This window comes from Habropoda laboriosa, unplaced genomic scaffold, assembly GCF_001263275.1.
Source record: "Habropoda laboriosa isolate 0110345459 unplaced genomic scaffold, ASM126327v1 scaffold87, whole genome shotgun sequence".
Classification (NCBI taxonomy): domain Eukaryota; kingdom Metazoa; phylum Arthropoda; class Insecta; order Hymenoptera; family Apidae; genus Habropoda; species Habropoda laboriosa.
In genome coordinates, this window is record NW_017100209.1 from 15,938 (window position 1) to 39,320 (window position 23,383).

General features: G+C 35.3%; 4 protein-coding genes across 4 annotated transcripts; 2 read left to right on the forward strand and 2 right to left on the reverse strand.

The window, feature by feature from the left end:
- The first annotated feature begins 2,426 nt into the window (after window positions 1-2,426).
- Window positions 2,427-5,044, forward strand: LOC108570721 (tyramine beta-hydroxylase). The gene is made up of 10 exons (XM_017932623.1): window positions 2,427-2,581; window positions 2,661-2,814; window positions 2,886-3,032; window positions 3,122-3,369; window positions 3,545-3,698; window positions 3,788-4,051; window positions 4,140-4,370; window positions 4,443-4,571; window positions 4,636-4,810; window positions 4,899-5,044. Exons 1-10 carry the CDS (start codon window positions 2,427-2,429, stop codon window positions 5,042-5,044), a joined length of 1,803 nt encoding a protein of 600 aa, XP_017788112.1.
- A 2,579-nt stretch (window positions 5,045-7,623) lies between these two features.
- On the reverse strand, window positions 7,624-13,178 carry LOC108570700 (active breakpoint cluster region-related protein). Its single transcript, XM_017932594.1, has 13 exons — window positions 12,767-13,178; window positions 11,432-11,906; window positions 11,126-11,360; window positions 10,760-11,039; window positions 10,508-10,687; window positions 10,207-10,422; window positions 9,922-10,041; window positions 9,599-9,843; window positions 9,220-9,517; window positions 8,744-9,026; window positions 8,386-8,656; window positions 8,125-8,296; window positions 7,624-8,041 (listed from the first exon to the last, which is right to left on the reverse strand). Exons 1-13 carry the CDS (start codon window positions 12,878-12,880, stop codon window positions 7,625-7,627), a joined length of 3,306 nt encoding a protein of 1,101 aa, XP_017788083.1. The 5' UTR covers window positions 12,881-13,178; the 3' UTR covers window position 7,624.
- Window positions 13,179-14,295: 1,117 nt separating this feature from the next.
- LOC108570751 (armadillo repeat-containing protein 5) lies at window positions 14,296-17,367 on the forward strand. Its single transcript, XM_017932656.1, has 6 exons — window positions 14,296-14,550; window positions 14,677-14,897; window positions 14,979-15,698; window positions 15,775-15,950; window positions 16,041-16,302; window positions 16,368-17,367. The coding sequence occupies exons 1-6, from the start codon at window positions 14,296-14,298 to the stop codon at window positions 17,299-17,301; spliced, it is 2,568 nt and encodes an 855-aa protein (XP_017788145.1). The 3' UTR covers window positions 17,302-17,367.
- A 355-nt stretch (window positions 17,368-17,722) lies between these two features.
- LOC108570694 (cytochrome P450 315a1, mitochondrial) lies at window positions 17,723-19,887 on the reverse strand. Its single transcript, XM_017932589.1, has 6 exons — window positions 19,358-19,887; window positions 19,045-19,235; window positions 18,637-18,971; window positions 18,223-18,447; window positions 17,919-18,131; window positions 17,723-17,836 (listed from the first exon to the last, which is right to left on the reverse strand). The coding sequence occupies exons 1-6, from the start codon at window positions 19,885-19,887 to the stop codon at window positions 17,723-17,725; spliced, it is 1,608 nt and encodes a 535-aa protein (XP_017788078.1).
- Between the last annotated feature and the right edge of the window lie 3,496 nt (window positions 19,888-23,383).

Below are 23,383 nucleotides of genomic sequence, written 5' to 3' on the forward strand. Positions count from 1 at the left end.
TCGAATTCACAAATACTTGAATACTCTGATACAATAAACACATTGTACTCTTATCTTTCGAAGATACCGTACTTATATGTATATTGTTCAAGTTAATTAGAGTACTAGTACCTCTTCAGTACCTCTTTTGTTATTATTGTACAGTATGTAAAAAAAGCTGAAATTGTGTGAATATGGAAAAAAAAAATTTCTTTAGTACAGTTCTCAGACGGTGCACCTAACTGCATTCTATATCGACTGTCAAAAAGTATCAGGAAGTCAAGGTCTCCGGTGAGATCGTCTACCTGATTGTCGGTACGTTTGTAAATCCGTGAGACCAACCAGACCGTTGTGTTTCACACGACTAGCCGCTGGCCAAGAAAGGGATTAATGCATTCATTGATCCAAAGGGACGAAGGTTACCCAACTCTTCGCTTTCTTTAGAGTGGACCGCTGCACAATGACCTGCCACCTCTCTTGCAGGTTGTAAGGATTCTTGGTTCCAAGAAGAAGCTTCAAGGACGAAGTTATTACCCCTTAGAAGCGATAATTCAGTAGTGGCTGTACCCAATGAATCAAATAAAATTATTAACAATTATTTTACTCTATGACCCGCAATAAATTTAATAGTTACGAGTGTACCTTAATAAATCTAGTGTTATTTTATTTACAACTTTTTAAAAGAATGAATTCCTCGGACCGATGGGTTAATTTCATTATCAGCCTTCTATTCATTTCACAATGGATTTCTCACTGGAAAATAATTGACCGTTATTTTATTGTATTATTGTTGATTTAATTGAATCATTTCTTATTTAAGATTTATATTTTACTAACTTGGGCTTGCAATTTCCTTTTGTAAATCGGTAATGATGCTCGTCAGGTCTTTCGATTGCTGTGCTTATTTGTATTCGAAACGTAGAAGTCGAAGACACCGTATATCCCATGAGTAGTACGCTTAACTACATAGAAGAGAAACATAGGAAAAATAAACGTTGCTCTATTCGGGCATAATATAAATTGAGAAATTTGTATAAAATTTTAAAAATTTATCTGTCATTTCCACATTCTGTTCGTTCGTTCATACTTTGTAAGTTTCTATGGTTAATTATATAATGGTATATTTCAACGTGGAAAAGAGAAATATCGAAACGCGAGGTTGTTCTAATAAGCGAGTTATATCGAAAATCGATTTCGACATTTCAGTCACGTGACCCACACTATTCGTTGGCGCTAAATAAAGCCTTTGGTGAAAATGGTTCTCGCAATAACAGCCGCGGAATTTCTTGATTGCGGTCGGAAGGAGAAGCACGCGCCGCGACTGGAATGCAATATGCGCCCTCTGGCATTCAATCATCAAGATATTTTCTCGAAGTTTCGGCATTTTTTCCAACCGCTCGCGAAACTCGCCTGACAGTGCAAATATTATTAAATATGTCTGCTATACGTTTTCCTGCTTACTAAGAGAAATCATGTTCAAGAATGAATAGAAAGATATATCACTTACAACATACTCAACAATGTTGTTATAATTAAAACTCGTATGTATTTACAAATGTTACGTTCGTTTTATAAGGAGATATCTTATTCTCAGAAAATTTGATAACGAAAGATTGCAGTAAGTTGAACTTTTAAATAATTTCACGACCTCGATCGACGTGATTTTCCGCTTATTGGAAATTGATAACCCCAGTAATCTACTTTCACGAGCAAACGAAGACAAATGAGATTGTAGGAAGTTGGATACAGTCAGAACAATTTCCCCGGTAGCATTTGAAACAAGTACAGTCCGAATATTGTACATTAAAAATGTTAGGTTATTACTTGAGATTTATATTTAGTTGGAGTGTGTGTTCATATTCGATTCTTTTACTTAAAATCTGTATTTTGGACTCTAAATACACATTGCATACGAATTTGGAAGAAATAACTAATTATATCTTTGTCAATATGGTTTTGTTAATTCAATACTACTTACGTTCCTTTCGTCTTATAGCTTGTCTAATATTTGAACGCAATTTCGAACTGTTATTTACTTCTGCGCATGCGTTTATATTTTAATTTCATATACGAAAAATCTATAGCTATAGAACAAATAAACAATTAATGTGTCACTTTTTTATTCTACTTATACTTTTTTCACGATTAAAAAGTATTACGTTCTTCATTTATTTTATCTTTTAACGAAAAAGTGTGTCTATTACTCCGATACGTATGCGCATGCGCGCCGCAGAAAATCGGCGGCAAAGCAGTGCCATACGAAGTCCTCATCTTTTCGGATCATCTTGATCCTTTTAGTAGAAATTAGTGACGAGAAGGTGAAGGATCATGAAAATGCTTGTGAAACTACCTCAGAACTAAGAATAAGTCCTATAATACTCGATAAATTCTAAATCAAACACAACTAACTATCATAAATGAGAAAACCGTTGTTCGTACAATCGAAAATGTTTGTTAAAATTCACCTGTTGATCTTGCTTGCAATTCTAAGAGAAGGATTATGCTTATCGTGGCACAATCATCATGAAAACAAAGTGGAAATTACGGAGAAAACTAACGTTCATACAGTTCCCCTCGGTTCAGGTGCCACTTTTCATTGGAGGTATATTTCCCAAATAGTGTTAACAAGTAACGTAATAATAAATTATGTAAAATTAAAATTAACGTTAAAAACTGTCTAGAGTCGACTTTATGAGCGAAATGATAATCGCGGAGGTCCATTACATGGGCACGGATAATACTTGGTTCGCCATCGGTTTTTCGAATTACGGAGAATTAAAACCCGCCGATTATTGCGTTCTGTGGACCGACTGGCATCGTCAAATTCAGCTACAAGTATATCTAATCTTGATAAAACACGCCTTTCATAGTTTTTGCTTTATACACTTCGCGTAATATAATTTTAGGATGCGTGGGCGGACGATGATGGAAAATTAAATCTAGACGTGCAACAGGATTGCGACAATTTCGCGTGGAAGAGACGAGGAAACGTAACGAAGTTCACCTTCTCCAGGAAATTCGATACTTGCGACGAAAACGACTATATTATGGAGGTGTGTGAAATGAATCTTTCATTTCATCACTTTGCTGCACTTCACTACGATAAAAAGATATATATAACGATATATATAAAAATTTGTAGAGAGGAACAACGCATTTAGTGTGGTTAAAAGGTTTGGGACCACTGTCGTCTTTAACTGGCTTGCAAGTGTCGGACGCCGAAGCTTCCGGTATGTTCAGAACGGAGTTAATCAGGGTGCTTCATAAAAAGCCAGCATTTCCTTCGAATGCCTGGAAGTTGGAAATGTTGGCTGACCATGTGAAGGTGCCGAACAAGGAAACGACTTATTGGTGTCGCGTACAAAAATTGCCACCCGTTTTGTCTCAGAAGTGAGTCAATTTAATTTTTAAAAAAAGTTATTCTTCGACTCAATGCTCCTGTAAAATATATGCAAAGGAAGATTATAGTGTCCAGATCAATATTCTTGTATAAATTAATATTTTAACGTGACTCTTTAACTCTCACTTGTAATTAATAACTCTTTATTGGGCTAATGTCTCTCAGGCATCATATTCTTCAATTTGGGCCAGTTATACAAACTGGTAACGAACACTTGGTTCATCATATGGAGGTATTCCACTGTGCTGGACCTGTGGATTTTGAAATTCCCATGTACGATGGTCCCTGTGATAGTGCTGATAGACCAGAGAAAACCCAAGTAATCATTAGCTACTTCTTTCTACGACTTTTTATACTCCTTCGTTTGAATTATTCGTTCTCGTTCTATTTTATCTCCTCATTTCTCAGATATGCAAAAAAGTATTGGCAGCATGGGCGATGGGAGCGGACGCTTTCGTTTATCCAGAGGAAGCTGGTCTCTCGATCGGTGGTCAAGATTTTAATCCTTACGTTATGCTGGAGGTTCATTATAACAATCCCGAGCTTCAGGATGGAAATATCGATTCCTCTGGGATACGTTTTATTCTCACCCATAGCCTTCGAAAATACGACGCTGGTGTAATTGAGTTGGGATTAGAGTACACCGATAAAATGGCTATTCCACCGCAACAAGTAGAGCAAATCGTTAAAATAGAATTAAGAAATACATGTTATTTTTGAGATAACATTGAAATCACCGTTGCTATTATTATCGTTGCAGGAAGCATTTACTTTGTCAGGTCATTGTATACAAGAATGCACAGGTGTTGGCCTTCCGCAGCAGGGGATTCATATTTTTGCATCGCAACTTCACACGCATTTAACGGGCGTAAAAGTTCACACTCGACACATTCGAGACGGCGAGGAATTGCCTTTGTTAAACTACGACAACCATTATTCTACTCACTTCCAAGAAATTCGACTTCTACCGAAACCTGTTGTCATTCTACCTGTAAGAATTTAAGTAGAATAGATTTCACGTATTTGAAACACCAAATAAATTCGTGTCCGAATTAATTTGCAGGGAGATTCTTTAATAACAACTTGCACATATAGTACGATGAACAGAGAGAATGTTACTCTTGGTGGATTTGCTATTTCTGACGAAATGTGTGTGAATTATATTCACTATTATCCCAATGCTCGATTAGAGGTACGTCATACGGATGTTTTTTTGGCAAAAAATTGTAGTAAAAAGGAGAATGAATATTTTCTAGGTTTGTAAGAGCGCTGTAAGTGACGATGCTCTGAGAACTTACTTTCGTTACATGAGAGAATGGGAAAATCAACCGACTAGTATCGATAAAGGAATTTCCTCGAATTATCAAAGTATCGAGTGGACGAAGGTTCGCGTGCAGGCACTGCACGATCTATACGAAGCTGCTCCATTAGGTTGTCAATGTTTTTAATCTATTTTTATTTCAACATTTTATCTTTGGTAGTTTTCTCGTTTTATTTTTGTATTTTAATGGTAAATCAGGGATGCAATGCAATGGTTCGGATGGATCTCGACTACCTGGACTATGGGACAACATAGCGGCCACACCAGTAAGGCTACCGTTGTCACCGCCAGCCCGAAATTGTCCAGATTCGTCGTTGAAGCAAGAAATAATAAATTCGATATGAATTTCATTTTCCATTATATAATGCTATCTATTTTCCAAAACATTAATTAAATCAAAATTCGTGTCTATGTGTTGCACATAAGTTTTGACGATTAACGGAACATAAATAAAATGTACTGAAATATAATCCACATAGATTTACAATGGTTTCGATGAACGTTGAATATTGTTATCTGCTTGCGCGGTTACAAATAAAATAATACTTCGTTATATGTTATTTAACAGCTTCTTCGATTTTAACTGTACCATATTACAGTATTCTTTTACGATCATCTCGTTCAATTCCGCCATGTTAGGAGAATACATTACTCTAAAATAAAAACAACAATTCGGGTTACAATACAAGGTGCTTGAACTTAAAAAATATTTCGTGCAATGGGAGACGGAAAGAAGAGAAACTTAACGATTCAAAGAAGAAGAAAAGAAAGAAAAAAAAACAGAATATACCCTCGGGTAACGATAAACACTGTCGATGTAAAAGTTTATAAACCTCCAGTATATTTATGCACTTTAAGGGTTCTTTTTGGCAGTACATCGTTTTGCTGCGAGTAAGCTAGCTTAATTGCATGTTCGTTAACAAATACTTGTTCTATGAAAATGTCGGTGCTTGTAAAATGTGGAATAATAAAAATAACCATAGTTATTATAATAATAGTAATAATTAATCAATTGGTAATAATATTAATAATAATAATAATAATAAATCGTAATAGCGGAAAATTTGTCTTTACACGTTTTACGAATGTACAAAAGAGGGACGCGTCTTAACGCTAAATACGATATAAAAATTAAAGATATCCAATTATTTACGATATAATACACATGGGCGGGTTATACATACATACATACACACGCACGCACACGCTGAAATCACGCACACGATAGTTGCCTTGTTCGCTCTATCAAACCGCAAAGATCACTTCCGGAACAAGTACCTTGGCGTGATTTTTTGTTTTCTTCTCGTTTTTTTTCTTTTTTTTTTGTTTTCGTTTGAAATTTGTTCCTTCTTTTTTTTTTTTTTATTCTTGTCTCATTTAATACTTATGCACGACTCCACTTTTATCGAACACTCGTCAGACTTGTCTTTTGACCTTGATTACAAAGTAGCTCACAAACGTCCTAGCGTGTATATACGCGGGTTTCTATCGAGTATTAAATTTGTACTGCCAAATGTCCTTCTCTTCGTTTCAACCCTTTGAAGCATACGGGCTCGAGAAATGGAGTGTCGATTAATTTTTTTTCAAGATATAGTATACACGAAGATATGAGTCGATTAATTGCATCACGTAATAATAGAAAAATACCATCAAGTAATACTATGATATAGATACTTACTGGATAATAGGAGATAAAATTTATGAAACTGTCTGTTATTCTATTACGTGATACTTCAAAGGGTCGATATAATGGTTCTCTATTGAAAGTATGAGAGAGAATCGTTCTCTTTGGTGCTTAATTAAGCTGTATTTAGACTTTGATTGGAAAAAGAAAGTTTAAAAAATAGCTGCTTACAAATTTTGTGTTAAAATTGTCTCTGTATCTTATTAATAATTTCGCAGAGGAATAATATATACACGTATGTAATAAAATATGGTACTTTAAAATTGTATATATATAAAATATGCTTAATTTCTTTCCTTGTAATCCTGTTTATTTTTTTCTTAAATCCGTTAAATAAATCCTTGAAACGTTGAAATTATTGAAGTTATTATTGGAATTGAACGGCTAAGCAGCTTGAGGAAAAAACACACACGAGTCTAATCACAGCTTAAATGTCGAAAACTTGGTCTTGCAATATTTCGTCATATCCCTTACAAAAATTCGAGAGCGCAGATTTCTTTGAAAATATTTCTATAAAGAATAGAATTGGCGAGGAAACGTGGCTTCCTTAGAAAACATAAATATCATGTGTGGCAAAATGGAATATAGCCAGTATATTTTGCGTACACTAGTGAAAGCTTTGATTCGCACATCTCGAGGAACGTGCTTTCCTGAAACACTTAGGAACGTGATTCTTTCGAATACGTGGACATTCGCGTCGACATATGCGTAAAAAAATTTAGATTCTCTGCTAGGAACACACCCCATTGGAAAAAGTACTTATTTTCTAAAGCGTGGATGCGTAACGACCGGACTTCCATATTTATGTTTCTCTCTCTTTCTCTCTCTTTTTTTCTCATGGGAGGAATTTTTCCTTCAACAGTTTTTTTTTTTTTTTTTGGAAACGTTTTTCACATATGACCACGTGAAAAGAGATCGTGGCTAGGACTTCGCGGGTATATAAGTATAAAATATATATTAAGGAGTTCGACGTACAGTACATGTACCTCGAGTCCACTTTGCTACGTTTACTCGTATGCGTACCAAATACAAGAGGAATTTCATCGATCAGGGTTTCGTCAAAGCCTGTCTACTTATGCGTCTAATTCAGCGTTGTATAAACGATACGTCACAAAACTAATAAAATATATTATAAAAAATTGTTAATTTTACATTACAGCGTGAGTTGCAACGAGCTCAATTTCCAATGAGACTCGCGGAGAGCATCTGACGCTACGATGTATCAACAAGAACCTCTCGACTAGAGTGACTGATTGTTCTGTTGCATATGCATTTGCAAGAAACAGTAAAGAATACCGGCCTGCGCCATCACGTCCACAGTACCCGCGGCCAACGGGTCTCGACTCTTCGCGTCAGATCGCGAATTTGTGCCAGGACGTAGAAGTGTTGGTCCAAACACCGTTGCTAAGTTGTGCAAGGACATTTTATTTTGAGCCTCGTGTTTGTTAACTCGTATCAAATGAGCCAGCAGAAAGTCGATGACCGCTTTGTTCACGGCTGGCAGGCTTTCGTACACTCTTCTTAGAGCAGCACCTTTTGACAAGTCGCCCGTGTGGAAAGCTTCTAAGAATGAAGGGTAAAGAGCATCCGTAAAGAGAGCTTCTGGCATCTCTCGAAGATACAACTTGAGTACACCTGTTACGGAGTGAACGTCAACCTGTAAGTTTAAAGGAAATGGATTCGTATCAATGCAGCATACTCTAAGGATTTTGTAATGTATTGTATAATATAATACAGTACCTCTTTAAGCAATTGTTCTGCTTCGTACGAGTTGCTTTCAAACGATTTTCGCAATTTTGTTAAATCTGAAGCTGAGCCAGAAACGCGATATAACCCCACTTCTCCAACTCCTCTCCTTTCCACCTCCCTAACGCATGCTGTTATGATAAAAGGAACATCACGTTTCTCGCGTCTGTGAAAGAGATGTAAACATGATAATTTTATTGTACATTAAACAAAGATTTATATGAATGTTTACACAAATGTGAACATGAAACGTACTTGCACACTTGTTGAATTTTAGCTCCAAATAGACCTTGAGGTTTCGCAGACGGTACTCGTCTTAATGTCACCTCACTTGGAACGAAACGAAGAGCCACGTCTAAGGTGGCTGAGTCTAAATTTAATGATCTCTCTACTTGATCTGATTGAAGCCAAGATCTGCTTAATCTTTGTATGCATTTACCTCGCAATACAGAACGCGTTCCACATTCTTCGTACAATAAAATTCTAACATTTTGACTTCCTTCCAATTCGACAACAAATGTTTCACCTTTGATGAAAAAGAAAAATTAAAAATAATTTGATAAAAGAAACTTTTTTAACTTTGTAATTATTTTTTACTGAAATAAAACTTTACCCCAAGTTGGAGCTTGACCTCTTGCGACTCGACTTCTTGCACGTTTGAAATAATGTCCGTAACTATCAACTTCAACGATAATGTATAGATCTCCCACTCTATCTAAACCTGGCGGTGTCAAACCAAGTAAAGTCAAATGGAGATCGCCCAGTAATAAACTTTCATCGCGTCCTGATCTTAGTAAATAGCTGCCCATATCTGTTTGAAGATAAGTGCGACAGGCTGTAACCCAAGCCTGCAGTTCGTACATTGATAAAGGTAATGGCCCAGGAGGTTGTCCACCCTGAAAAATGAAAAGAAAAAAAGAAACAAATGTTTACTGTTTATTTTTATTTCATCGAAGTTGCTAAATATAATTTTTTATTCATATTTCTTAATCAATCATCATTACTTGCATCCTCGTGATGAATTTAAATAAAATTCATTATTAAATACTTCTATATTATTTATTTATTCGAAGTCTGTAAATTACGCACCTTTGACTTATCTAGGTACATATGGGAACGCATTACCTGTTGCAATGCCTCCACCGCTTCAACCCATTGAGAACGTTCAAATTCACTGGATAGAAAGAATGTGTACGAATTTTGTACTCGATGCTGACTTTTATGTGCAACGCGTAATACTAAATTTGGAGATGCTAATACTAATTGAGCTTCAAGCTCAGCAAGTTTCTTCCTATTTTTTTCTGAACCTCTACCACCAAGTTTAATTCGTTTTTCATCGTTCCGTTCTTCCCATAAAATCTGGTCACGTACTGTACATGCTTGTGACCTAAATATATAATATTAAGAGTAGAAATAAAATGTTTACATTATAGATTATTTGAAATAAGTAATATATCTTTGTGCATACCTCAAAGCTACAACGTTAGCTGGACTAGTCTCACGTGGTTCAACACCATCTTCTGTCACTACTGCCTCTGCCACTGGTACATACCACTTTAATTCAAATGTAAATTTGTCTCTACCAGAAGCTTTATACTTTGCACAGGCAATAACGTCGTTAAAAAGAAAAAGATGTCTCAACTTCCTATGACCATCGGATAATTCAACCACAAACGAGTTTTTCACTAATCTTCGTTGTGCTCTATCATGACTCTAAAAACAATGTAATTTTACATAATAAAAATGTAACTAAATCTGTAATATGCGTAACTACCATTACACTGTATTTACCGGAAACATTGATTTCGTCTGAATGATGTTGAATTCGTCTAGAAAATTTCTAGTCATAGCAAGAGCTTCTGAAAGCGGTGCATGATCTGCATGATTCACTGGTGTATGCTTAAGAAGATCCTACAATCAATTGAGGCAAAATTATCAATGCGAACAGCGATAAGATAAAACTTACGAAGTATATTTCCACGTCATTTTATCAACTTATCCAATCAACATTTTATTTTATATTTTTATATCTATGGACATCTAACAAATAAAATAAAAATATAAACGGATACTTACATGCAATACTAGTGCATTTTTTTGTACTCGAGCTACTGGTTTATGTAAAAGATCTTCAAGAGATAAACCTGGTCCTTTGGGAAATCCTCTGAGTCTTATATCTCTTGTAATTTCACCGAATTGAGTAGAATGTGCGGAACATCTTCGCACGGTATCAGTAGCACGGGCATAGTTATGTAGAAAAGCTCCGTATAATCTTATGTTGCTGGCCATTACCTTAAAGTTTATAATTCATGATACAACATTAAAATACAATTAATATATCTAACAAAATTAATATATCTGTACATTTAATTCTTACTTTAAATTGTTCACCTATTGCAGTTTTATTGTCCCACTTTTCTAGTTTCTTTCTAAGACCATCCAAAAATGTTTGATGCAACGCGTGTAATTCAGGAATTTTGTAAAACATTGTGCCAAATTCATCTTCAGAAATAACAGGTTGAGATGTTGTTAACGTCGCCCTGATGGCTTTCATATACTGAAAACATATTTTTGCAATAAAAGTAATGACTTTATATATGCTATTTAAGTTGAAACACAGATTACATACTTGCAGCATTACGTTTAGACATTCGACATATATAGTTTCACTTTCTACAACCGAATTTACGATGCATTTAATCATAGATGTTCTGTCATCGTCACGGTCTTTGCTTTTCTCTTGCCGGCGAGGTGTAGTTGGAGTTGGTGATTCTAAGCTACCTTCGCTTAGGCTCAAAGGTTCCGCGTCACTACTGCCTGTTTCATTATCGGTACTAAGAGCGCGCAATAAAATCGTCGGTGCAGGGCTTGCACCCTCTTCATCTTCACTATCCATTGCTGCTCGATGTCTAAACATAAATAAAGATATTAAAAATAAAAGTATTATCAATATAGTTATTTTAAAAATAGTAAAATCTGAATATAAATAACTTACTGAATGAAATAATCAATGTTGACATAGTTACTTTGATTCCCTGGGGAATCTGGCAGAGAGGGTGGTCTCCTTGGTGGTGCCCTACTGCCATTATTGTTTCCAACAGGTGGAACACGAGCATCAATATATACATATTCTCCTGTTTGATCTAAAGCTACAGAATCATAGTAAGGTTCTTCTTCTGATGCCTCTGCATCACCATCTTCTCCATCTTCATTAACTGCATTTTCCAAATCTATTTATTAAGTACAAATGTAAATGAAGTGAATATAATTATTAAAAGAAAATGTAGAGTAAACACAACACCTTTCTCATCTTCCTCTTTAAGAGATTCTTCATTTTTATCTTTTTTTGAACTTCCAGTTACTTCAATTACAGTGACATAATTACTTGGCACATCTGGGTCACTGTTTCTTCTAAGTTCAGGCACTTTATCAGGACTCCTTGGTATCTCACTTTTGGGTCTTTTGCTTGTACTAAGAGTAGAGCTCAACTCAGAAACACACTTGTCTTGAAATTTACTTATATCTTCACGTGCAGGAAGAGGTGGAGCCAATGATTCCACATGCTGAACATTAGATGAGCTTGTAGAATCAGGCAAATTATTTTCTGTTGTTTGACAAGTGTGTTGATTTTGAGATTCTATGGGTAGCTGTTTGTCAGGAGTGGTTGCAGCATTACTATTTGCCAGTTGCTTATGGCGTTCCACATCAGCTAACAACTTTTCTAAATATTCCACATAAAATTCTTCTTTTTCAAGTTCTTCTCTCAAAGCAGTTACCTATGAAAATAAAAAGTTTTTACAATTTTTTTTCATATAAATGCATTAGTAAATGTAAATAATATAAATATATCTTTTTAGTTCATGATAACAAAACTGAGATAAGCAGCAAGTGATGATTCAGTGACAGTAAACCAAATGAGGAAGTTTAATAACAAGAACTGATGTTCTTAGTGTATCAGTCAGCTACATACATTTAATGACTTAATTTCTTTTATAGATATGATATATTTATGAAAAATTTTTAACAATATTATAAAACAAAAAAAATTTCAAATTTAGTTGAAATTAATAGAATACAGACAAATAGCACATTATATTAGAAAATATTAACTAGGCTCAAATACAAATTAAGTTACTTTCTCAGTTAAGTAAGAAATTAATATGATGACTCATGGAATGAAGTTCCCAATGCCTCAGCAAGGAGGAAAGTTTATGTAATAAGAAACTAGAAGTTTATTACACAGATTTCTTGGAAACAGAATTTCTAATCAAAATTTTCAAAAGAAATATGACATAATCTAATTTTAAGGAATAATAAATATCAATATGAAAGTATTATGAACATATAGTATATCTTTAATAATTTATTTTTACCACTACTAAAGAATAAGTATATGCCACATGTTTGTGTAAATAACATGTCATTATTTGCAACATAAAATCGTTTCTAACAAGTTACTTAATTCAAAACATAAGAAACCATGTCCCATAATGTTCCATGTGTTTAATATTCCTAGTTTACAATTGAATAAGGGAAATCACAGTAAACGTTATCAGAGTAAATGAAAATTTTGTTTAACAAATCCTTTGTCGTGGTAATTAGAAGATAAGAAAATGATTCGTGATTGGGTTCTCACCTTCTGTTTATGCTTGACTAGGTTGGCCCTGACGTCCTCTTCCCAGGCCGCCGGCAAGGCGCTGTCCGGGAATCTTTGTACCCAGACACGCTGGAAATCCCCGAAAACGCTCATTACTCCACTCCAGGCCGTTTAAAGGAAGGACTCCCCGGGGACGGTGATGATTTCAAGCACAATTCAGGCCGCTGTGTACATTGCACGGGCGCGGCGGTCGCGGCTCTCACCCGAATTCGCCTGATTACAATCTCGTTTCGAGACAGAGAATCCACTGAGACGGACGTGCCACCGTAACGAGGCATAAATCGTTCGTTCCGTCCGCGAACGATTTTCCTTCTTGGTATACGCTAAACCTGTAGCCAAGAATTAACGAAACGAGCGTCATACGGCCGCTGTCATCTTGTCGACATCTCCTGCGTAGCTCACGATCCGATCCCCATGCCCTCTCCTATCAGTTTGACGCCTCCGCTATACCCGATTCGCGAACACTGCCCTATACACTCTACCCAGCAGGTGCGCTTCACGGATGATGATACTTTTCACGGTGCGCTTACGCAAAATAGAAATTCGTGCTTCTTGCGAAACGCAACTATAATCCTGCTTCTTTTCATTTGACAGATATAAGTTATACCCATCTTGATGATGTAAATCGGTTGCGTTCGATCTTGCCGTTAGATAGCGGTGAATTTTAATTTTAAGCATTTTTCAGGATAGAAACGCGTGTAACGCAACGGTGTATGGCAATAATTTTACATAATTCTCTACAATTGCCGTCGTGCTGATTTCAAGGAATGTGCAGAAATTATTCTCTTTCTTAAAGTAGAAAGAAACTTTAGTTTCATTTAAAAACCTCATTAAAATTTAAACTTGGCAGTAGTAAAAATAATTTTTTTCGTTATATATAAATTTTTTTATTTAATTGTATTTAAAATGCAAAATATATTTCTTGTTTTACTTGATATTTTTTGAATATTTGTATGCTATTTGTTCAAAGATAAGTGAAAACTTAATTTTAAATTTAAGTTAAAAGCAAGATATAAGTGATACTAATTTTTTAGATAATATATTCAAGCATGGGATCGCGATTAATGATGATTATAAATAATTGTTATGCTTGTCAAATACCTTGACCGAGTCATTAATATGCCCTACAATTGTTTCAATTAGGTTCCTCGATCTTTCTATACAATATACATACTAATTCTGCTGAATATATGGCGCTACAGTGCGTGTATTTTAAACTAAAGTCAAACAGCGGGATATTTAAAAAAATAATTTTGCCGAATAATTAATTAATTATATTTACAAAACTATAAATTTAAACGCCAAAATATCTTCATTTATATCGTGTAACAATAACCTACATATAGTTTAATTACAAGAAATGATTAATTAAAGTATTTTTTTTTAACTTACTTTTGTAAGTTACTGTACGGGTGTAGCTGTCAATCTCGTCGGCAGTACAATTTAGAGGTTATGTTTGTTTTAAAAAATTAACGAATTTTCGTTAGTTTTTCTATTTATCTACGAAAATGTCAACTGTGGACGAGAGACAAGAAGGTCCGATACTACAGGAATTATTAAAACATATAAAATCGGAGTCGAAATGTGGCATTTCGTCGTGTTTGGTACGTCTTAAAAACGATTCGAAGTGCTATAAGCAATTCGCCAAAGATGGTGGACTAGGCATTTTAGTAAATTTACTTCACTATCATAATGTGAAAATATTGAACATGACACTGAGTATTCTAGCAAATGCTTGCATGAATCCAGATGCCAGAGAAAAGGTACAAGTTATACATTTCTTAAAATCAATCAATAAATTTCACATGTCAGATAAATAGAATACCTTTTTTAAAAAGTTTGTTTATTCGTAATAAGGCATTATGAACGATTTTAATGTTATATTGTAGGTCAAAGGATCTAAAATAGCAAATCGTGTAGTTTCTATATTAAAGCATATCAAGTTAGGAAATACTCTACACTGCCGTGCTTGTAGACTGATTGGAAATTTATCAGAGTGTGAATGGCATGCAAAATCATTATGTGAAGCTGGAGTCATTCAAGCTTTAGTTGATTGTTTACAATTAGACACAAATATGCAAACTTATTTAATGGGTGTTAGGGCTATAAGGTATTAAAAAAGTAATTTGTACATCAGTGATATTCTTATTCTAGTCAGTATTTTTCATTAATTTATGTATTTCCTTTATAGAAATATTTGGAGAACACATGAAGGTAGTACAGAAGAAATTTTAGAATCTGGAATAATATGTAGAATTACAGGTTTATTAGTATCAGCAAAAGAAAAATCAGAAACAAATACAAAGTATTTGGAATTGATAGAAACCTGTTTAAAAGCTGCATGTGCTTTTTTGGCTACACTAGATCCTCGAGTTGGGGAACAAATGAGAGGAGAAAAAGATATACAAGGCTACAAGTGTATTATCCAATGCTGTGATATGAATAATAAAATTGCAATTAAGTGTCTGTATAATCTTTGCCAAATTGCAGAATGTCGTCCTATTTTGGGAAATTCTGGTGCTATTGAAATTCTTATTGTTCTCATCAAAGACAGATCAGAATTGTCGAAGGAGATATTAGTCAGTTTATGCCTATTTTGTAGAGAAGCTGTGAATCGTGCAAGGGTTCGAATGGGATCTGGCTTAGAATTAATGTTATCCTTATTGAAAGATCCCTCAGATGAAAAATATCATCCTATGCTATTACATGCTCTAGCACAATTTGTTTATGATGACCCAAGCATTGTGATAATGATAAAAAATGGTTTGCTTGATGTTTTAGTTACCAGATTAAAAAAAATGGTAACTGAAACAATAACTAACGACGAGATTATTGTTTCCAAGAAAAGAGGAAGTGATTCTCCCCCTAGCAAACAAAATGAATTAAAATACAATAAGACTAGCTTAGGAAGGTATGTTTAGAACGTTATTTTTTATTTCTTTTTATGCATAACTTAGAATTAAAAATTACATATATTTCTTTTGTAGATTTAGTTCCGATTATTATTGCGACGATTGGAGCCCAGGTAGCGCTGCCAGCGTTTCATCGTCACCTCCTAGTACACCACCCTTACCATTTTATGATTCTATCGAAAACGACGAAAATACCGAGGATAATTACAGTCCAGTTTGTAGTGATACAGAATTTATGGACAACGAAGATGGTAGATTAACTTAAATATTTCAAAACAATCGTTCAAAAATTACTTTCATAAATTTCGCAAACTAAGGCAATCTTCTACTACTTTTTTCAGAACCTCAGACAGAGGTAGAATCATTAAAAAGTTGCAAATCGATAATTATAGATGTAGAAGAATCCCAGAATTCAGAGAGGAGTAGCAAATCGAACGTTTGCGAATATGCAAACGTATGGACATTAGTATTACTGAGTCGACTGAGCCATTCAAATGACCCAATTGATCGATTGGCTGATCCTCCGACCATTGAAGCTTTATCAGCTTACATTAGACACACTAAAAATCCAAGGGCGTCTAGAATCTTAACTAGAATCATAAGGTAAATAAGAAAAAGTTCATCTTACAAATAAGGCTTATATTAATTAATAAGTGTTATTTATGTAGGAACGGAGCGTATTTAATTTCGTTACTAAAACAGGGCTTCGTATTCAAAGCTCAAACATTGTACGGTTCCGAACAATACACAAGACAGTTATGTGCCCTAGCAGAAACCGGTGGAGCAATAGGTGAACTTACGTCTATATTGCTTCGTGGGGAGGATACTCACAAACAAGTTATCGCAGTTTCGATACCATTCCTAATTAAATCACGATACATTCTTAAATCACTGCTAAACAATCACGGCGGTCTTCGATTAATATTTAACGTTCTTTCCGATCAACAACACACTCTTTATGAGAATGCTATTTGGTCGATCTGTCGACTAGCGAATACGCTGGAAATTCAACCTGAGATCATGGAAAAGTGTCAAATTACAGATACAGCTTCGACTGATTTTCCAAGAGTATACGATAATCATCCGAAACCTGCAACAGTGACATTCGAACTAGACGATGGTACGACCGTTGACGCTTGTAGGCAAACGTTATGTCAGAAGTCAGACGCCTTTTCTGCCATGCTCGAGGGAAACTTTTCGGAGTCGGGAAAGAAACGCGTTAAACTACGAAATACGTCAAAGGAAGGTCTTAACACATTGTTATTAGCCGCAAATGGAGCGACATTTGAAACCAGAACCATCGAGTCTTTGTTGGATGCTGTGCTGTTGGCTGACAAATTCCTTATGGCTGACATATCGGATATTCTAACAGAAAGTTCCATCTCTAAGTTGAATTACAAGAATTTCAGCAGGGCTTGGAACTGGGCGAAAGCAAATTCTTGCCATGAACTGAAATCCTGCTGCGTGAAAAGTTTTCTCACAGCCTCGATGACAAGGTCTGAAAGAGTCCAGGCATTTCAGGATTTTTCTACCAGCGGAAACTTTCACGAGTTTCTGGATGATATGAAGGAAATCATTAACAATGTTTTGTGCCAACGTTAACGATGAATTCATTCTTTATGATTGTGATATTTAATAGCGGCGTAACGTAAGCGAATGTTCGATCATTTAGCCGGCATTCCCTAAGTAGGAAGCACTTAATGAAATTTTTATATGATAAGATATTTTATTCATATATGTACTCTAATCATGCTTATTGTGAATATATTTTAAAACATGGAATTGATGTATATTAATGATTATACAATTTGTAGGTGTCGTTTGATTAATGATATACATTTAAATGCTAATAATTGTACATATACATATATAGCGAAAGTATTTGGATTTAGTTTATTCGATATAAATGTATACGGATAAGATATTATTGCTTCGATGAAACAAACGAATAAAAAACGCGAATGATAAAAATGTACTTTCCTGTCTTTGCGTAATATTTCACTTTTCTTTGTTACATCGCTCGCTAATTTCTTTCCGTTAGTTTTAACTGCATCGATTCAGATGGAACAGAAATCAGATGCAAAATTAATTTTACCTTGTCCTTATTTATGCATTCTATCTTGAACGACTTAACTAGCTGCAATTTTTAACGTAAAAATTTGTAAATATATTAATTCTTATATAATACACGTTACTTTTACTTTTTATTGTTTGTATACCTCTGCCAATGCAAGCGATATTTGTATTTCCGCAAGTTTTCGACCGATGCAGCTTCTGGCGCCTAAAGCGAACGGTAGGCTTGCATGTGGATGTATCACTCCTTGATAAGTGCCCTTTTCCGTTCTAATCCATCTTTCCGGAAGGAACTCATTCGGTTGTGAAAAGTTCGCAGTATCACGACCGCTCGAATAAACTGATAACACGAGTAATTCCTATAACAAAATGTCACATACGTTTTTTAATATTTTTCTAGTTGTTCATTGAGATATTTTTTGTGGTTGGCATAGTAATAAATTCATTTACCCCTTTTGGCACAAAGTAATTACCGATCGCGCTATCTTCTGGTAAATATCGAGATATGAATGGAGCTGTAGGATATAATCGAAGCGACTCTTTAATGACGCCTTTTAACAGTGGTTCACGTAATAATTCTTTCTGAGGAATATCCTTTAAGTGTTTATATAATTCCTCTTGCCTCTCGGGATGATTGCACAACAGTAGTAGTATCCATTGCAAAGTAGTCGCTGTCTGAGCATAAAGTATATGGATAAATTTAAACGAAAACGACCTTCCAAGTGTTTATTTCTGAATTTTTCATTTAATATGAATTATTTTAGATTTTAAATTTCATTTCAAATGATCCAAGTTCAAATTTTTCATGAAAATTTCAAAATATAAATCTTTATTTTCCCGATGGAATATTTGCAATTCATTCACCGTATCGCCAGCAGCTAAAATAAAATCGGTTACGATGCAAATCGCATCTTCGTCTCGTATTCCTTCGTCGATCATTTTTTTTAATAGACCGTCGCCACCTAAACGTGTCATTTCCGGTACCAGATTTCGAACGATTTCGAATGCTGTATCAGCGCATTCAACGAATTTCCTCCAAAGTGGTAAACGGAAATTCATCGCCACGTTAGCTGGTATTATGGATAATTTAGCTGAGTATTCGAATATCTTGTGTAAAGTTTCCGCTAATTTCTTGAAATCACGAGACAACTGTTGTCTGTGAGAGGGCCAACACGATCCCATTAATGTCGCCACCATTGCTATTTAACAGAAATTATTTCTCGATTTTTCGTCCATACACCTTTCAATTTCGAAATTATTATTCATTTTTACCTTCTATAGACCATTGATAAAGTTGAACGTGTAAATTTGTTATAATAGAGCCAGTCTTAATTTGCATTTGCCATTTCTCTCGAAGTCCCTCAGCGACCTCTTGACACGGTCCAGCCATTAGATTCGTCGGATCCGGTATCAACATCACTTTATTTAAAATCTTACGAAAGTGTATCCATTCGTCGCCGTTCCTGTCGAGGAACACAAAGATACGTTCTAGAATTAAAATAGAAAGATTCTAATCCACTTCACTCGTAACATGACGTGAATATTTTTCAAAAGAGTAGAAAAAAAAACGGTTAAGGCACTGTACATGAACAATAAACCACGACGACATTTCCGTATCTCGTTGTACAAAGTCCAAGCTTCCGGTATGTAGTGTTTCGGTGCCGGTCCTTCCAGTCGAAAGATTCTACGGAATTCGTGGGGTGAGTTTACGAAAACCGCCGTCACCGGTCCTAGACGTTCCCTGTAAACTGGACCCAACTCTTTGTGCCTTCTGTCGACGTACTCGTGTTGCTTTTTCGGACCGCCGGAAAGTATGAAGGAGAAAAGCGTTCCGAATAAAGGAATTCCTCGCGGTTCAGGTGCCTCCTGTACAATAATATTTTCCGTCGTTGCGGTCGCTGCGGTGCCATAATTTCTCTCGCGCGATTTCTCCGCGATTTCGATCTTCGATCGACAAGCGCCATCTGTAGATTTCGAGATATCGGACAGATCATCGATTCTCGATGCCGGCGACGCACCTGCGTAACCACAACCCGGTACGCAGTATTTCAACGGGGAGACACCGTTGCGAAGGCTTATCGATTTGCCGCTTTTCAAAACATGCGCAACATTCATTCTCGTATTCATCGCGTTAACTGGATAGGCCCTTTATCTTTACGGTTAATGTGAGTACGAACGGCGAATACTGGATACCTGATGAACACTGATTACAAAAAGGTTCGTGTCAAATTTGAAACTTGGTCGTTTTGCAGACGAATCGTTTTTTCTTCTAAACCGACACCCCGACGTGACTTCATCGAAAAGCTAACTGTTTGATACCTCTAAGGGAGCTCCTGTTTTCTTTTTCTGGTGTCATGCTTGATAACATTCGTTTGATTACGGCTTACCGGTGACAGTTCGGTGCGTGATGGTAAAAATCTTTCTCTACGATCGCTGCATGAGAAAAAAGAAAAAAGCAAACGAACCAACCGCCACGGGGTATTCTCTGTATGTACCCGCAACAATTACTGCGGTTTCCGGCTGGCAAACCGGAAGTAGCAGTCACAGTAAAGGGAAGTATTGTATTATGAAAAAATGGAAAATGTTGAAGTTGTACACCGATTGCAGAACACTGGTACACACGTGAAGAAGAAGAAGACGAAGAAGATCGAATACCGTTTACTATGCCGTTATCTAGAAGCCGTTTACCCGTCCGCTGCAGGTTTCCACTTTCTTTCACGAGAAATTCCTTCGCATCGTCATTCACTGCGTTCTTATTTTCCTACCGATTACTGTGGCGTCGAGATTAACATAATTACGAGCAATTAACGTAAATTACTACTCGTAATATTTCACCGGGGTCGCCTTGTTGTTATTTCGATAATTATTCGCAATTATTTCACGCGATACACATTGCGTGTGCTGTTTCAAGTCGATTACCATTCCACGACGTCTCGAGACGCTGCTGGTGCTGGTAAGGCAAACCGAGAACGTGTTGCTGTATCTCGTTTTTTTCTTCAAGTTCTTGTCACTTTTATGCGTGTCAATTGAATTTAATTGAATAATTGAGACGATAATTCTTACGATACGCGATTACGGAAAATTAACAATTTGTTGAGATAACATAGATAGATAAAATTGTCTTGTACTTATTATCTGACGATATTTCTAAGTATGCAACACTAACTGATACTTCGTCTCACTGTTTACAAAATTCACTTTCGCTGTCTTCATAAAAATGATTTTTTTTTTTTCCTTTTCGGAACTTGAATCGTTGTACTCGTAGAACTGTTTCCGTAACTATTTTACTTTCCACGGCTGTTGAGTTTATCGTTTCTTTTTATAGAAATTCGTTGGATAAAATTATAAGAGAACATGTAAACAACGAAATCACAGGAGTGGTTTGAACGGCGCCGTAACTCATTGCTCGACTTTTTTTAATTGTTCGCAAGCTCAGATACTTTCTCACGGTCTGATCGTGGTTATACCGAGTCCATGACGCCCGACCACTGCACACTGTTTAACAGTTTCGAAGATATTTAAATCTCCTGTTGAAACTTCTTACATGGAGTGGGGACCACGTGCGAGATTCCAGGAATAAAGGATTATGAGCTGTATAAAATTTCGTTCAAACGTATGCACCATTATAATGGTATTACATTTATTTTACGAGCAACAACAATTGTTGTGTAATATTCGTTTTTAACGTGTATTGTTTAAAAGTGTGAGAAAAAGAGTTGTATAAATTCTGTACTGTAGCATTTTCATAAGATCTATGAATTAATAGTTTTCTTAACAGAGAAATATTTCACAGAGTGCATTTCAGAAAAGTATCCATTCAATAGTTAATATTTTGAATTAATAATCTATACTAATTGTGATGTCTATAGTTGAACGGCCTTTCTCTTCTAAAAGATATCCAAGAACCTGACTATTGTGGACATTTGACAGTATGTATCACTTTTATCACTTAACATTTCTTTAGACTTGCCGTATTAACTTATGATACATCTAAGAACATAAAAAAATGTGTAATTTGCATAGATAAGGAAAGAAGATACTGTTCTTGCAAAGTTGAATGAAGCCAGAAGACTTTGAACAAGGGGATAGCGTTTATAAATAATGCAGCCGACACCTCCCATCGGGACAGAATATATCTGCTTTTGAATAGCACAGTAAAATCGTCACGCTGTAAAGAATCACCATTGATAAAAACAAGGCGTTTAAAGTTAATCTTATTTTAAACGATGCTCTCGCAACTACCAGCATAGTTTTTATTTGTTATTCGTTACAAAAGAAACTCTACTGGCGCATTTCGTATGCTAGATTCATATCAAAATCTTCTTTCTTTATAATCACGTGTCACGCATTCGATAGAAATTTTCATCGATTAAAATAATCAACGAGTTCGAATACAACTGACGAATCTCAATAATTTTCTACTGAAAATTTTATACGATTTTTTATTGGTGGTACAGGTTTATTTATTACCATTTTTTTCTTCCTTCTTTAACACCGATTCTTGTGTTTTTCTCTTTTTCAAGCTAATCTCTGAAACTGTTTTCGCATCTCTGGAGAAAACCGTGTATTATCCGTGATTATACATTCAAAGGAGAAAGAAGAAACGACACGATGCAGGTGAAGTTTTCCTCGCATTGGGTCAGAAGATCGACGGTGAACGAAATGGAGTGCGACGATTGAATATAAAGGGACATGTTTAACAGGGAATGCAAAGCACTTTTGTCTTCGCAGATCGGTGGAGCTGTCTGGTCAACGACCGTGAAAAAATTCGCGTGTTGAACGACACGACAGGACAGAACGCGGGTTAGATTGGCTGGCTGTATTGTACCGTTCGGAAATGGTGATTCCACCGATAGTTTACATGCATAGTAAACCGACCTATGTTGACCTGTGATGAATACGAACAGTCGAGAAATTCGAGAGCAAGTATTTAAATTAAGAACTGCAAGTCACGATGCTGAAAGCATAGATACATAGCGTGGATAACGCTAAACACTTACGACATCGAATAATTACTGGAAATTTTCTACTAGTAGAATTACGCCTGTCCTTTATTATAATGACTCATTCCAGATTGACAAAATGTACAAAGTGTGTACATTAAGAATAATTAATTTCTTCTAATAATTAATTTTCTAACTTCTTTCGTTAATTTATTCCATTGGTATTAGCTTTTAATTAAAACGGAACGTTAAAACGAATTGAGAATTATTTAACAATGTTACGAAACCCTTAAACGACAGAAGTAAAATGTGTTGTTATATCTAAGGGAAGTAGTAATGGGATGTTATCGTTTGAATTATATAAGTTGTGTAATATTATTTTATCTAGCTTTATTGAGAAATATATCAAATATATTTCGTCTTGCTTAATGATGATATTTATAATTATTTATGACAATTTTTATTCTCAATGTATAAATATAGAATAATTTATTTACCGAGCTTTCAGATATAATTGAATAAATTGATTTAGAAAGAAGAATTACAAATGTTTTATCGTTACGTGTTTAATATTAAAATTTCTTCCTCGTTCTATTGTTTGAAATATATGTTTAATTTAAACGAACTTTATAACTCAAATTTAAATTTCAAATTAAACTAATATTAAA

Bases quoted from the DNA above. Each gene is read 5' to 3' on its own strand.
- LOC108570721 (XM_017932623.1), top strand. From the start codon at position 2,427: ATGTTTGTTAAAATTCACCTGTTGATCTTGCTTGCAATTCTAAGAGAA. The intron at 3,033-3,121 runs GTGTGTGAAATG...AAAAATTTGTAG, and splicing joins AAAACGACTATATTATGGAG to AGAGGAACAACGCATTTAGT. The intron at 4,371-4,442 runs GTAAGAATTTAA...ATTAATTTGCAG, and splicing joins AACCTGTTGTCATTCTACCT to GGAGATTCTTTAATAACAAC.
- LOC108570700 (XM_017932594.1), bottom strand. From the start codon at position 12,880: ATGAGCGTTTTCGGGGATTTCCAGCGTGTCTGGGTACAAAGATTCCCG. The intron at 11,907-12,766 runs GTGAGAACCCAA...TTATTTTCATAG, and splicing joins TAGTCAAGCATAAACAGAAG to GTAACTGCTTTGAGAGAAGA. The intron at 10,042-10,206 runs GTAAGTATCCGT...AATTGATTGTAG, and splicing joins AAAATGCACTAGTATTGCAT to GATCTTCTTAAGCATACACC.
- LOC108570751 (XM_017932656.1), top strand. From the start codon at position 14,296: ATGTCAACTGTGGACGAGAGACAAGAAGGTCCGATACTACAGGAATTA. The intron at 14,551-14,676 runs GTACAAGTTATA...GTTATATTGTAG, and splicing joins ATCCAGATGCCAGAGAAAAG to GTCAAAGGATCTAAAATAGC. The intron at 14,898-14,978 runs GTATTAAAAAAG...TTTCCTTTATAG, and splicing joins ATGGGTGTTAGGGCTATAAG to AAATATTTGGAGAACACATG.
- LOC108570694 (XM_017932589.1), bottom strand. From the start codon at position 19,887: ATGAATGTTGCGCATGTTTTGAAAAGCGGCAAATCGATAAGCCTTCGC. The intron at 19,236-19,357 runs GTACAGTGCCTT...GTTCCTCGACAG, and splicing joins CGTCGTGGTTTATTGTTCAT to GAACGGCGACGAATGGATAC. The intron at 18,972-19,044 runs GTAAAAATGAAT...TCTGTTAAATAG, and splicing joins TTATCAATGGTCTATAGAAG to CAATGGTGGCGACATTAATG.